General features: G+C 48.6%; 1 protein-coding gene across 3 annotated transcripts; it reads left to right on the forward strand.

Moving 5' to 3' along the window:
- Positions 1 to 1,190: 1,190 nt before the first annotated feature.
- On the forward strand, positions 1,191 to 13,260 carry LOC118234971 (protein Shroom2-like). Of its 3 annotated transcripts, XR_004766767.1 has the most exons (9): positions 1,191 to 1,421; positions 4,234 to 5,728; positions 6,725 to 6,786; positions 7,056 to 7,733; positions 8,193 to 8,906; positions 9,046 to 9,196; positions 10,460 to 10,729; positions 10,964 to 11,995; positions 12,130 to 13,260. XR_004766767.1 is itself a non-coding variant. In XM_035431872.1 (8 exons), exons 2-8 carry the CDS (start codon positions 4,244 to 4,246, stop codon positions 11,255 to 11,257), a joined length of 3,654 nt encoding a protein of 1,217 aa, XP_035287763.1. In that variant the 5' UTR covers positions 1,191 to 1,421; positions 4,234 to 4,243; the 3' UTR covers positions 11,258 to 13,260. The 3 variants fall into 3 exon arrangements, 2 of the variants coding, with proteins under 2 accessions (XP_035287763.1, XP_035287764.1); XM_035431872.1 differs by having other exon boundaries at positions 10,964 to 13,260; XM_035431873.1 differs by having other exon boundaries at positions 1,191 to 1,351; positions 10,964 to 13,260.
- Positions 13,261 to 13,279: the final 19 nt, after the last annotated feature.

The raw sequence follows: 13,279 nt of genomic DNA on the forward strand, positions 1-13,279 counted from the left end.
AAAACTGGGTGTGGGAACAGTGCCTCCAAAAAGTGCCCCCTCCCATCTTCCCTCCTCTTCTCATTTCTTAATCGTCTCCGGTATTCCTTTAACAGTATTTTCAGGGTGGTTCATTCAGTTAAGGCACCATGTTGTGTTGCAAGTATGAGCTCCCATGATCTCAGATCGAATCCAGACTCTGCCAGTTCCCACTGTGACTGGAAGATCAATAGGCCAATGCACGACTGGCAACTGTGTTTCCTAGGGTACAGGAGGGTTCAGTCACTTAGGGGTCTGTGCTTCATTGCTATTTTGTGACCCCCGCTGGTCGACTGGGCTTGTGTGGACTGCATATGAAAGGTCTTCTTTCAGCTCCACTCCATGCAAGCAAAGCTGGCTGGCGACAACATGTTTAGGAGGAGAACCGTCTACAGTCTCTTGAACTGAAAGTGGGGTTCGCGCATGAACGTTGCTCTGATTGCAGATAACTGGCCAGTCCAAATTAGGGTGGAAATTGTAAATGTTCAGCCCAATGTTGGGTTACAAGTTTATGAAAAAAATAAAATAAAATCTAAAGTTGTTTTAGCACTGCAGTTACAGCCCGACCCCCAACACTATGTCAACATGGTATCAGTCTGTGGAGCGCATCCATATGTCCTGTGGCATGACAGTTCATCTGCATTCACCATGCTGCCAACGTTAAGAACACGTTTCTCTGTGCACTGTGCACAGCTCCATCCGTACTGACCCCTTACCCAAGAGACAGGGAAACTCCAACTCAACGCCCCCCCACCCCACCCCACCCCACCCCACCCCACTCCACTTCCCAAATTCACACAATGCTGCAAAGAGTTATGGGTATTATTTCAGCCCCAGATATGTGTCCCCTTTATCTCCCCTTAACAGATTATTTTGCCTCAGCTCGACTTCCTGCTTCTAAAGGGGTTAGTTATGGGGGAATTGGGCTCTTGCATGCAGTATTGGGGTAGGGTTGGGGTGGGGGGGGGGGGCTGTGATGCCCTTACATTATATTTTAGATTTGTATAAAGCAATGTCAAACAGAGAGGGGATAAATGCCAGCATGACAGTTCCTCTATGACTCTCTCTTTCCTCAAGTCAATATTTTTCAGCCTGTGACGCAGAGAGGGGCTGGAAGTCCACCTCGTGTGGCCAGTGCTATATTCAGCCGACCCATTACACCTCCAGGGTTATTCAGTGAAGCGTGACTAGCTGGCTTCCACTGTGGACACTGTGCTCTGGGATTCTAATAAAGGCTGCTACACACACATGCACACACACACACACACACACACACTGAAACACCAGACCTGGACTACATCAGAAAACAGAACGTGGATTTATAGGACAGCGGGTAACTTTTCTTAATTCATACGAACGCTTTTCCCAGAGAGATTGCGCTGGACTGTATGGAGTTTGCTGCTGTAAGTACTGTTTGTTATACAGCTGTTGAGCTGAGACAGGCTTGGCTGAGCTGGAGGGCTTTTAGATTTGACAGATCAGCTGGAGAATACAGTAATTGACGAGAATAAAGCTGATCTTTGTGTGAGCTGCTTTTAACATGATCCCACACTCAGAATTGCTTTTTTCTGTTCATTCTTTGTTTGAGGTTGAAGATTGTTCCTGTTTATTTAAACTGGGGGCTAAACTGATAGCATGAAAGTCTTAACTTCCCTTATTAAGAAGTGATTTTTATTTTTGCGTATGAGAACAAAGGTAACAAATGCTGAATTACTGTTATGACATAGGATAGGCTTATGCTGTCCTCTCAAGCATGGTCTGTGTTGTGCCTTCTAAAGGCTGAAGCTTTGTATATTTTCTGCATTTTTTAAATGTCTTAGATTTTTGTCTTTTAGATTTTGACTCTGTTTGTTTGAAACTGTACCGTGAATCCATAGTCATTGTGTGAATCTGTCATTGTCTGTCATTTAAAAATATACAGAAAATATACAGTCTATTTGTTTTGCATAATTAAGTTGGTGTATAGTAGAAATGTGGCAATATATCGATTCACTGTATATTAAGTTTGGTACTTGGGGTTAAAGGGGGGGCGACATAGCTCAGGAGGTAAGACCGATTGTCTGGCAGTCAGAGAGTTGCCGGTTCAAAACCCCGCCCTGGGCGTGTCGAAGTGTCCTTGAGCAAGGCACCTAATCCCCAACTGCTCTGGCGAATGAGAGGCATCAGTTGTAAAGCACTTTGGATGAAAGCGCTATAAAAATGCAGTCCATTTAAAGGAAATGCATTGTTGTCTGTAAAATGTGAAATTTAGGGCATAATCAGATAGTGACTACGGAATAAATTCTACACTGTTAAAAAACCTGTTGGTGAAGTGCTACCTCTGGGCCAGATTCCCAAGATCCTTTTACTTCTTCCACAGATATTTAGTCGAGGTTTGGCTTTTCTATTTTCTGTTGAGGAAATTGAGATATTTTTAATGAAACTTTCATGAGACCACTTGTTTTTCTACATTGCTGAGGATACAGTTTGTTCTCTTGTACTTTTTGAGTCATAGAAGGGTGACTTGAGCAGTTAACCCTTTATTTACCATGGAGTGTGTGTGTGAAATTCGCTCAGCTGAATTCCTCATTTGAATTGTGTTAGGGTTCGTGAGCAAAAGTGGGTTCAGGGTTCACTCTTCAGGTAGAACAATGAACCACAAGGATCCAGGGCACCCTCATTTCAGAGCTGGTACACTGCTGGTGCACCAGAGTGTCCAGCCCCCATTACCTGGGCCTCACCCAAACTTCTCTCAGGCCTGGTTGAGACAGTCTACCCTCGTTAGGATTGTATTATTATTCATGGTTGTGAGGCACTCCTTAGGGAATGTGGTGGCAGGTTCCAGTTCGTGTGGGCATGCAGTTGATGAAAGTTCTTCACCCTAGATAAATTTGTCTGCTAAGCAAAACAAAAATAAAATAAAAGAAATAGTCTACTACTACTACTACTCCTACTATTAATAATAATAATAATAATAATAATAATAATAATAATAATAACAACAACAACAATAATACTTGTCTTGTGTCATAGTTGCATGTCCATGTCACCTGTATCCCTGGCTCTGTATTCTTCAGAAAGCATGTAAAGAAATGAAGGCTAGTATTGAGTAATTCAGACAAATGCTTGTCTGAAAAATCTCAAAAATTGTTGATTGATATGATTAAATATGAAAAAAAAAAAATGAAAAATTGAGGATAAAAAAGGGCATATGTATTTCTCACGTGAATGAGCAATCATTCATTGTCTGTGGTGGCCATGCACCTCTCCCCGTGATGAAGATGAAAAGAACAGGTTGGTGTTCACAGAGTGTCTAAATGGCTAAATAAGGCCAGTGGAGCGAAGTGACCAGGCCGAGGGAAATTTTTGCCGCTGGTGGATTTCCCTTGAAAAACAATCGACAGGAAGCTGATCTCATGTCTTATGTCAACATCCCCCGTACGGGACACACTGCTGCTATTTTGAGAATGTGATTTGGAAATTTTATTTAAGATGAGCGTCAAAGGACCAGCACATTAATCTTCTAAATTAACACATTGATGTTTCTCGAGTTAAAGAAACCACTTAGAGGAAGTTACATTTAAAAAGCCATTTTCCCATCCCTGAACATGAATAAGATTATCTGAGTGTTCCTATTATGATCGCTGCATATGATCGAAATGATCTTCTCTTTCTGTTTCTGTCTCTGTCTGTTGGAGAAAAAAAAACTATTTTCAAATCACACTCATTTCAAAAAGAATCCCTATAATAGGTTCCTGTTCCTATTATAAATGTTTAAAGATTAATGTTTAAAGATATACCTCATCCATAAATGTAATTAAAAATTGTGAATAATTTTCTTTAAGTATACTTAATCAGTTCATGCTGGTTTGATAATGTATAGATACAGATATTATATAACGTCACTATTATTTTTCCCCCTCTACACCCAGTTTGGAATGCCGATATTGTCATATGACTACCTACGCTGTCTATTCAGTGATAAGACACTTTGCGTGCAGCTTATCAGGTGCATGTGTGGGTGACTCAGCAGCAGGGGTCGCAAGTGAGCAATGAGATGCTGTCGCCTCGGCAGGCTGAAACTTTCCCATCTCTGGTGATGCAACCAAATTTCCCCTTTGGAGCAATGCAGATTTATTCATTGACTTTGAGTCCGTGGGTTTGCAAACAGAGAGATAAACAGGGTGCAGCATATCTGTAGAGATGCACTGACATGTTCTCCCTCTTTGTGTACAGTGACCTGAGTATGCAGTGGAGCCAGCCATTTCAACCGTACAATACAGACCACAATACTGACCACATTATGGACCACAGAACGGATCACAGTACTGACGACAGCGCTGAAGACATTGCAGACCGCGGGGACTCTGCCGACAGCAGGGGGCGCCTGTACCACCCCAGCCGGTGGTCCTCTGACAGTGAACTGGACAGAAGGTGGGGCTATAAAGGGGATGGTGGGGGGCGCCTGGCCCTGCATCAGTACTACAGTCAATTCTACAGGGAGAACCGCTCGGCCTCTTGCCCTCCCGCCCCTGAACACAGAGACCTCTCCCCCTTGTGTCACCCTGAAACTGCGACACGGACCGGGGGGCACAAACCCATCACCACTGAGCGGCTCCTGACAGCCCCATTGGGGGTACTGGAGGCCAACGCTGCTAGGCCTGAGGACCAGTGGGACAACAGCAGGTGTTCTACCCCAGGTTCAGTGGGCATGTCCGACACTGTGGAGCCATGGGTGCACATCCAGCACCCCTGGGATCACATCCCCAATGTTTCCGGCGGTGCCACAGGGGAAGCGGGGTACCTGGGTGGAACGACCATCCTGGGCCCCAATCAGGGACCCCTTCAGGAAAGGGCAGGGGAAAAGGGCTGTGAGCCCCCCAAACCGCTGGCCAAACACAGCCTACCTCCACAGGAGCACACATCCACATCCCACAGACCCAAGGAGTGCTTAACTTCTAACCCGCATAATGAGAACCAGGAGAGCAAGACTAAACTGACCAAACCCCAGATACACTGGGACAAGGGGGAGAAGCAGGAGCATCTCCTGTGTGGAGGCCCTGCCGGGATAAAGGCCCCTCCTCCCTCTACTTCACAGCCAGTCAATTCCCGCCAGGGTCAGAGGTCCCCAACCAACACACCCAGTGGATCCTGTAATAACCCCGCCCCTGCCTCCGCCACCCCGGCTCTTCCCGTCCACAGAAGCCCAGCCATAAGGGAGGCTGCACTGCCAGGCAGGGCCCATAGGTGGCGCTGGACCCCGGAGCACAAGCTGCAGCCAGAGTTTGAGCCTGAGGGCAGGAGGGTGAAGCCCTATCACTCGTCCGGATCAGAGGAGAGCGACATTCCTCCCTTCGCCGAACGCATGCGCTTCTTCGAGGAGACCAGCAGGAGTCGCTCTGTCTCACACCTGCCTGGACTGATGTGCCGTGCCCAAAAGCCCAAAGTGCACCCCAGCAACCACAGGAGGTACTCCTATCAGGACCCTGAGCTCTGCTGTACTCCAGAGGCATTGGCGCAGACTGTTAGCCCCAGAGAGAGAGGAGAGCCCTCGAACCCGGAGCAGAACTGCAGCAGCAGAGCACAGGGGCCTGAAGACCCCAAGCTGGGCCTTAGCGTAGATGTGCAGTGCAGCAGCTCCCTCTGTGATTCTAGCACCTTCCGTCCAATCACTGTTCCGGGCCACCAGGACCGCTCTCAACAGCAGCAAGATAGTAACACCCCGACTGAGGTAAGTAAGCATGCACACGCACACATACACACACACACACCATCACTCTCACGCACACATACATACTGAACATAAACACATGCATGCACATATACATACATGTGTACATTCAGGCAAATGTACATGCACACACACGTACACAAATGCTCACACATTCCCACACACTCTTGAGGCAGGCTACACTTCTTAATTTTTGACCATGATATACCAACTAGAGCCAATAATTGTATCTTATGAAGGAATGCAGGTCAGGCTCCTGAACTGCCAAGTTTGCTCTGGATAAGAGCATCTGCTAAATACTTGTTGCTAAATGAATACTTTGTAAAGTTGCACACAGCATCACGCCTGGATATCAAACCTTCAACCTTCTGGTGACCGGCCCAGGTCTATAAGCATGACACCACACTGCCAGCTAAACTAAATCTACTCATATACCCCATAATCTGTTCCTGTGTCAGTGTTCACCCACTGCAGGTTCGTGTAAGATTTCAATACATTTACACCAGGGCCATTAGAATGGGCTGGGATTTCTCATATGGGATTTCTCCAACTAGACAGCACTGTAAATTCAGTAAATAGAACATTCTGCAGAGGAACTTTTCAACATGAATTACACACGTTTCACTGCAATAAAACCCCAGTGTGATTACAGGAGTGGCCTCTGAACACTCACAGCCATCTGTTTCCCATTGAGCTCTTAGCAGGATTCCGTGAGGCATGGGAAGCATATATACTGGTGGTTTGGGATGTTTTTTTCTCAGCATAGCCTTAAAGGAAGTCAAAACTCATATCAGGAAAACATGTGGAAATATCTGAGTGTTCCAGATATTTTTCTTTTTTTTTGGGGGGAAGTGTCCAAATATTAGCTACAGTGCCCCAGGCTCAGTCTTTCACACCCCTCTGTTTAGTTTCCTTACACTGTGCAAACAGGGGCCCCTCAGTGTTTGGAATTTTTAGAAGTGTTTGTTTGGAATAATGGCAAATCTCTGCTTGCAGGTACAGCTCAGGGGGGAGAATGAACAAACACAGCCCAATGGGAAATTCAGCCCAACACAGAGGTAAATCACTTCCTGTTCGTTGCATGTCCCCCTTTCAAATAAAGTCTCTTTTTGTCTCCCACTGAGCATCATTAATCTTCGTGTGAGTGCTCATTTAGCACCACATATTTCTTTCAAAATCACTGTTTTAATAACCTGAATATATAATAACTTGAATATATATGTATATATGAATTGTATTGTGCTTCTTCTGTTTAATGTTTGGTGACTAAAGATAAAGGTATTTTATGGTAACGTGAGGGGAAATTAACTGACCTTCCTGCCTTCAGGGATCGCTGTTGCACTGGAGACCTCCAGACAGCAGAGGGTACCCTAACACAAGGCTGCCAGAGCCCGAGGGATGCATCTGAAGTGCTTGAGAGACTGTCTGAGTGCAGTGGGGAAGTGGGAGCAAGGCAGAGCCAGAAACAGGTGGCCGCCATTTCTGAAAATGAAATTGGCGTTTGTGAGCAACTGCAGCAGCTGGACCCGGGTGCTACCCTACTCCAAGCGGCCATGCAGGGGGAGATGGGGGAGAGCAGCGAGCGGCCGAAGAGGAAGAAGGACCCCCCGCCTCGCCCCCCGCCTCCAAACTGGGCGCAATTCCACGGCAGGAGGGCGTCCTGTCACAATCTTCTCTCCTCCCCCCCCTCCCCGCCCCCCTCTCCAACCAGGCCGGGGAGCCCCTTACACCCCCTTCCCTGCCCCGAGGTCACCCGCCAGCGCTCCCACAGCTGCCCCCTGAGAGACGGAGGGGAGAGCCGACTGCTTGGCCCCAACCTCCCTCCTGGCCCCGCCCTCAGTCCTGGCCCCCCTCTCACACAGAACCCCGCCCTCCCCGCCAGCTCCGCCCTCATGCACAGGGCGTTCAGGCCTGTGGTGCCCCCTGTTGAGCAAAGCCTGCCGCTTCGACACCCTGATCCCCTGAGGTTGACTGACATGCCTGTATTAGCTGAGCCACACCCCAGGTAAGGAGACACTAAGCCCTGCGTTGCTCTGTGTATTTGTGGTCCAGTCACATCAGCTTCAGGGCTTCAACTTCACATACAAACAGACCCAAAGCAAACCCAGTCCCTGTTTATATCTACATGCTGCTTCACCTGCTGAGTTCCACTCTGTGAAAGGACTGTGGAGCTTTTGGTGGGAGTGTAGAGCAGTCCATAGATTGGCTGACTGTCCAGCTGTGACACCTTCTGAGCTGTGATCCTCTCTACATTCTAGCTGTCTGAATAAAGGAATAAAACTTTAGAATGTTATAATAGGGGGTCTGGTTGTTTTTATGATTTTTTCCCCACCGCTGTTGGTATTTTATTGGCTGGTGTTTCTGAACCTGATGTATATGAGTGTAGGTGTATGTTTCTTACTAATCTAGGGGTTGGGGTTCCCCCTGAGGTGCTAACCTGCCCACTGGGCGTGTCCTTCCCCAGGTTCTATGCCTTGCAGGGGAGACCCTTCAACGGGGACGACAGACGCGACGCTCTAGAGCGACAGGTGGAGGCGAGGAAAGAAAGACGCCTTGCTTTTGATGCTCAGCACAGATTGGAAGTACCTGTCTACAGTGTTCAACGCAGTTCGGGGGTACCTGCCTACGGTCCTCAGCACAGTTCAGGGGTACCAACCTACAGTCCTCAGCACAGTTTGGGGGTACCTGCCTACAGTCCTCAGCATAGTTTGGGGGTACCTATTGGAGAAAATGGCTCTGTATTAAAGGGCCACTTACCAGAGCCGTACTTCACCCTGACCTGTGAGCGGCACGGACCACAAAGCCGGACGTTTAGCAGGAACCCGAAGCTGGGGACCATGCCCACCCACAACACAGTGAGGGGGGGAGAAGACACGCCCTTGGAGACTGACATTGACCAGTTTTTGGAGGAACAGAAGGTCCGATGCTCCTCCAGGCCCACGGCGGTCCTGGAGACGGATTTAGACAGTCTCCCCGAGATGCTGGCCTTGCCACCGGCCGCATGGAGGGCTCATGGTGGCTCCCTGGTGGACCTCCTTCTGGAGGGAGGCCCTGGAGCCCGCACCAGGACTGACTTGATGGGGGAGCTGCTCCCACAAGGTGGGGAAAGACGGGAGGGCAGGGAGACTTGGAGGGGTGGAGGCGGCGTCTTGGGGCTTGGTCCAGATGCACTGCAGAGGTGAGGCCCCGAAACCGGGAGTACAGCAAACACACACTGTGCACCAAAAGTATTTCCACAAAATGTTTCTGAATGTGTTTAAATGGGTCTGTCCACTGGAGCACTGCATGACATAGCTGATCCTCCCTCTCCCCCATAGCTCTGCGTGGGGTTTTTATGCTTCTCAAGGCCCAGGATCCAGCCACTCCTCGTATTACAGCACCTCCTCAGCTGAGGACCAGCTGCTAACCCAGGCCCAAGTGCTGCCAGGGAGGAAGGAGGAAGGAGACGATGAGCTCTCCTACAAGAAGGTAACCTCATGCCTGCGGCTGGCAATGCTACAGACTGATCAGAGGAAAGCCTTTTATTAAGTGGGGGATAAAGGATGTTTTTTTGTGTGCTGGATCATGGGAGTAGGCCTGTCAGTTGGCCAGTTGGCCAGTATGATGCTGTGTGGTTGGGACTGTATGTATATTTCACAGGCTATAAAGATGGTCAGCACCATATTAACATTGAAAAATGTGTCTCTCTGCTGTTGATGATGTTATCTTCTATTTGATAATCCAGGGACATCTGGTTAATATAGAGAATCTGTGGTTATAAACAGTGCTGTTTGGTTGGGGGTCAGTACAGTAAGTACTGGGCTACTCCATGGTATGGTTTGGCCATCAGACCAAAATCTAATGAGACCTGAATGCATGTATTGGGTTTGGACAAGGTCAGGTCGAATGATTAAATTTTTTTTTTGCCATTTACAAAATGTGGCATGACTTCTGCATTGCACTGCTGGGAAATGTAGCTACATGGGAAGACACTTTGCTACAGTTCATGTAGCCCGTGGTAACCCAAAAGAGGACATAATATTACTTTTTCCTGTGTGTTGGGGGTTAGTACAGCTGAAGATGTGTATTGGAGGTCAGTATGAGTAAAGGTATGTGTTGGGGGTTAGTGTAGCTGAAGCTGTGTTTTGGAGTTCAATATGAGTAAAGGTATGTGTTGGAGGTTAGTACAGCTGAAGCTGTGTGTTGGAGGTCAGTAAGAGTAAAGGTATGTGTTGGAGGTTAGTACAGCTGAAGCTGTGTGTTGGAGGTCAGTATGAGTAAAGGTATGTGTTGGAGGTTAGTACAGCTGAAGATGTGTATTGGAGGTCAGTATGAGTAAAGGTATGTGTTGGGGGTTAGTGTAGCTGAAGCTGTGTGTTGGAGGTCAGTATGAGTAAAGGTATGTGTTGGGGGTTAGTGTAGCCGAAGCTGTGTGTTGGAGGTCAGTATGAGTAAAGGTATGTGTTGGGGGTTAGTGCAGCTGAAGCTGTGTGTTGGAGGTCAGTATGAGTAAAGGTATGTGTTGGGGGTTAGTGTAGCCGAAGCTGTGTGTTGGAGGTCAGTATGAGTAAAGGTATGTGTTGGGGGTTAGTGCAGCTGAAGCTGTGTGTTGGAGGTCAGTATGAGTAAAGGTATGTGTTGGGGGTTAGTACAGCTGAAGCTGTGTGTTGGAGGTCAGTATGAATGAAGCTGTGTGTTGGGAGCCAGTATAGATTAATCTGACGCTGATTGCTGGTTTCCGATTCCTCACAGCAACAGGTGATGGAGTGCGTGCGGAGGAGGCTGGGCGTGCTGCGGGAGGCGCAGCGGGGCCTGCAGGAGGACGTGCGGGCCAACGCGCGGCTGGGCGAGGAGGTGGAGGCGCTGGTGCGGGCCGTGTGCCGGCCCAGCGAGGCGGACCGGTTTCGCACGGTGATCGGGGACCTGGAGAAGGTGGTGTCCCTGCTGCTGTCCCTCTCCAGCCGGCTGCTGCGTGTGGAGACGGCCCTGGAGGACCTCAGTGCCGAGAACCACCACGAGCGGGTGGGCACTCCCCGCTCTCCCCCCCCCCCACATCCTGTCCTGTTCTATGTTCCTGCTCTACTCTTGATTTTTTTCCTGATTGTTAAACAATTTTTTCATGAACAACATTTTAACCATCTTCTCTTTGTGCACCATGATAAATGCATGACAGTAGCACCTCACCACACCTCCTCTCCTCTTCCTGTTCCACTCCTTCTCCTCTGCCACACCTCCTCCTTTGGTCTCCCTCTACAGTTCCGCCTGCTGGAGAAGAAGCAGCAGCTGCTGGCCCAGCTGACGGAGGCGCAGGAGCTGAAGGAGCACGTAGACGGGCGCCAGCAGGCTGTGTGCAGGGTTCTGGCGGGGTGCCTGACGCCGGAGCAGCTGCGCGACTACAGCCACTTCCTCCGGATGAAGGCCGCCCTGCTGGTGGAGCAGCGGCAGCTGGAGGACAGGATCCGGCTGCATGAGGAGCAGCTGCGAGCCCTGAGAGAGAGCCTGCCGCCCAGCAATGGCTCCCCCGCAGGCCTGGAGTACTCCTACTACTGACACACTACTGACAGCGGGGCTGAGATATCCTACTACTGACAGACTACTGACAGCGGGGCTGAGATATCCTACTACTGACAGACTACTGTCAACAGTGGCTGAGATATCCTACTACTGACAGACTACTGACAGCGGGCCTGAGATATCCTACTACTGACAGACTACTAACAGCGGGCCTGAGATATCCTACTACTGACAGACTACTGACAGCGGGGTTGAGATATCCTACTACTGACAGAGGGCTTGAGATATCCTACTACTGACAGACTACTGACAGCGGGGCTGAGATATCCTACTACTGTCAGCAGGGCTGAGATATCTTACTACTGACAGCAGGGCTGAGATATCCTCCTACTGACAGCAGGGCTGAGATATCCTACTACTGACAGACTACTGACAGCAGGCCTGAGATATGCTACTACTGACAGACTACTAACAGCGGGGTTGAGATATCCTACTACTGACAGACTACTGACAGCGGGCTTGAGATATCCTACTACTGACAGACTACTGACAGCGGGGCTGAGATATCCTACTACTGTCAGCAGGGCTGAGATATCTTACTACTGACAGCAGGGCTGAGATATCCTCCTACTGACAGCAGGGCTGAGATATCCTACTACTGACAGACTACTGACAGCGGGCCTGAGATATCCTACTACTGACAGACTACTGACAGCGGGGTTGAGATATCCTACTACTGTCAGCAGGACTGAGATATCTTACTACTGACAGCAGGTCTGAGATATCCTACTACTGACAGACTACTGACAGTGGGGCTGAGATATCCTTCTACTGACAGACTACTGACAGCGGGGTTGAGATATCCTACTACTGTCAGCAGGGCTGAGATATCTTACTACTGACAGCAGGGCTGAGATATCCTCCTACTGACAGCAGGGCTGAGATATCCTACTACTGACAGACTACTGACAGTGGGACTGAGATATCCTTCTACTGACAGCGGGGCTGAGATATCCTACTACTGACAGTGGGGCTGAGATATCCTACTACTGACAGACTACTGACAGTGGGGCCAAGATATACTACTACTGACAGACTACTGACAGTGGTGCTGAGATATCCTTCTACTGACAGCGGGGCTGAGATAACCTACTACTGAGAGCAGCGCTGGGCTATGCTAATTACTGACCGGAACTACTGACAGAACTGGGCTTCATCTACTACTGATGGGACTGGGCTACCACAGTGGGGGGCCAACATTCCCCTCTGATCCAGGGGGTTGTGGTTTAATGAGTAGCACTCTCATTTCATTGCTGCTGTAAAACTGGAGGGAGCAAACAGGGATGCAGATCTTTCAAATGCGGTGCTCTGGAATGATGCCTCCATGGATCTTCATCTCCAAATTATCACTTGCAGTACTTCCTGTTTCCAAAGTCTTCAGTGTTTAATGATGAACATGCATTCAAGCAGGACTGACTGTGTTATTTATTTATTTTATTTATTTCTGCGTTCATGCGTGGGGCGATTAAGGTGAATATGGGAGGAAGTGGAGGGGTCGTGGTGCCTGGTTATGAGGCACGTCTACAGGCAGACAGACAGACAGAAAACGTTTGTCACATATGCCTGGGAGCAGGCATTAATATACAGCACAGTAACCCCAGAACAATAAATTAAATACTTTTAAACAGACCATTCTTCATAATAAATTCAGCTCTTAGTGAAAAAGTTTCCACAGAGCACATTGCGAAGGGAGAGTTCTTGTTTGGACTGATATAACTGCACGGGCTAAAAGATGGGAGGGGCTGATGCAGTGACACAAAGGAACCAATCACAATGGCTTGTGGCCAGTCACATAAACAAAGCTTCCTTCAGATGAGTCTTGCAGAAATGTACTGATGTGACTGCTGGATGGCGCCACAGCTTATCTGATGTCAACTGTCCTGCTTTGGGTGAAACTATTGCTGTGACTAAATACTTTGAATTGTATTCATTGTACCAAAAATGCTGTAAAAATAAACCACTGACATGTGTTAACTTCCTCCAGTATTGCAGGGTTAG

This window comes from Anguilla anguilla, chromosome 9 (genome assembly GCF_013347855.1).
Source record: "Anguilla anguilla isolate fAngAng1 chromosome 9, fAngAng1.pri, whole genome shotgun sequence".
Taxonomy (NCBI): domain Eukaryota; kingdom Metazoa; phylum Chordata; class Actinopteri; order Anguilliformes; family Anguillidae; genus Anguilla; species Anguilla anguilla.

What these genes read in the sequence shown, in the direction of transcription:
- LOC118234971 (XM_035431872.1), top strand. Translation starts at nt 4,244, where the DNA reads ATGCAGTGGAGCCAGCCATTTCAACCGTACAATACAGACCACAATACT. An exon ending in GGTCCAGATGCACTGCAGAG is followed by an intron (nt 8,907 to 9,045) that starts GTGAGGCCCCGA and finishes TCTCCCCCATAG; the next exon opens with CTCTGCGTGGGGTTTTTATG. An exon ending in ATGAGCTCTCCTACAAGAAG is followed by an intron (nt 9,197 to 10,459) that starts GTAACCTCATGC and finishes GATTCCTCACAG; the next exon opens with CAACAGGTGATGGAGTGCGT.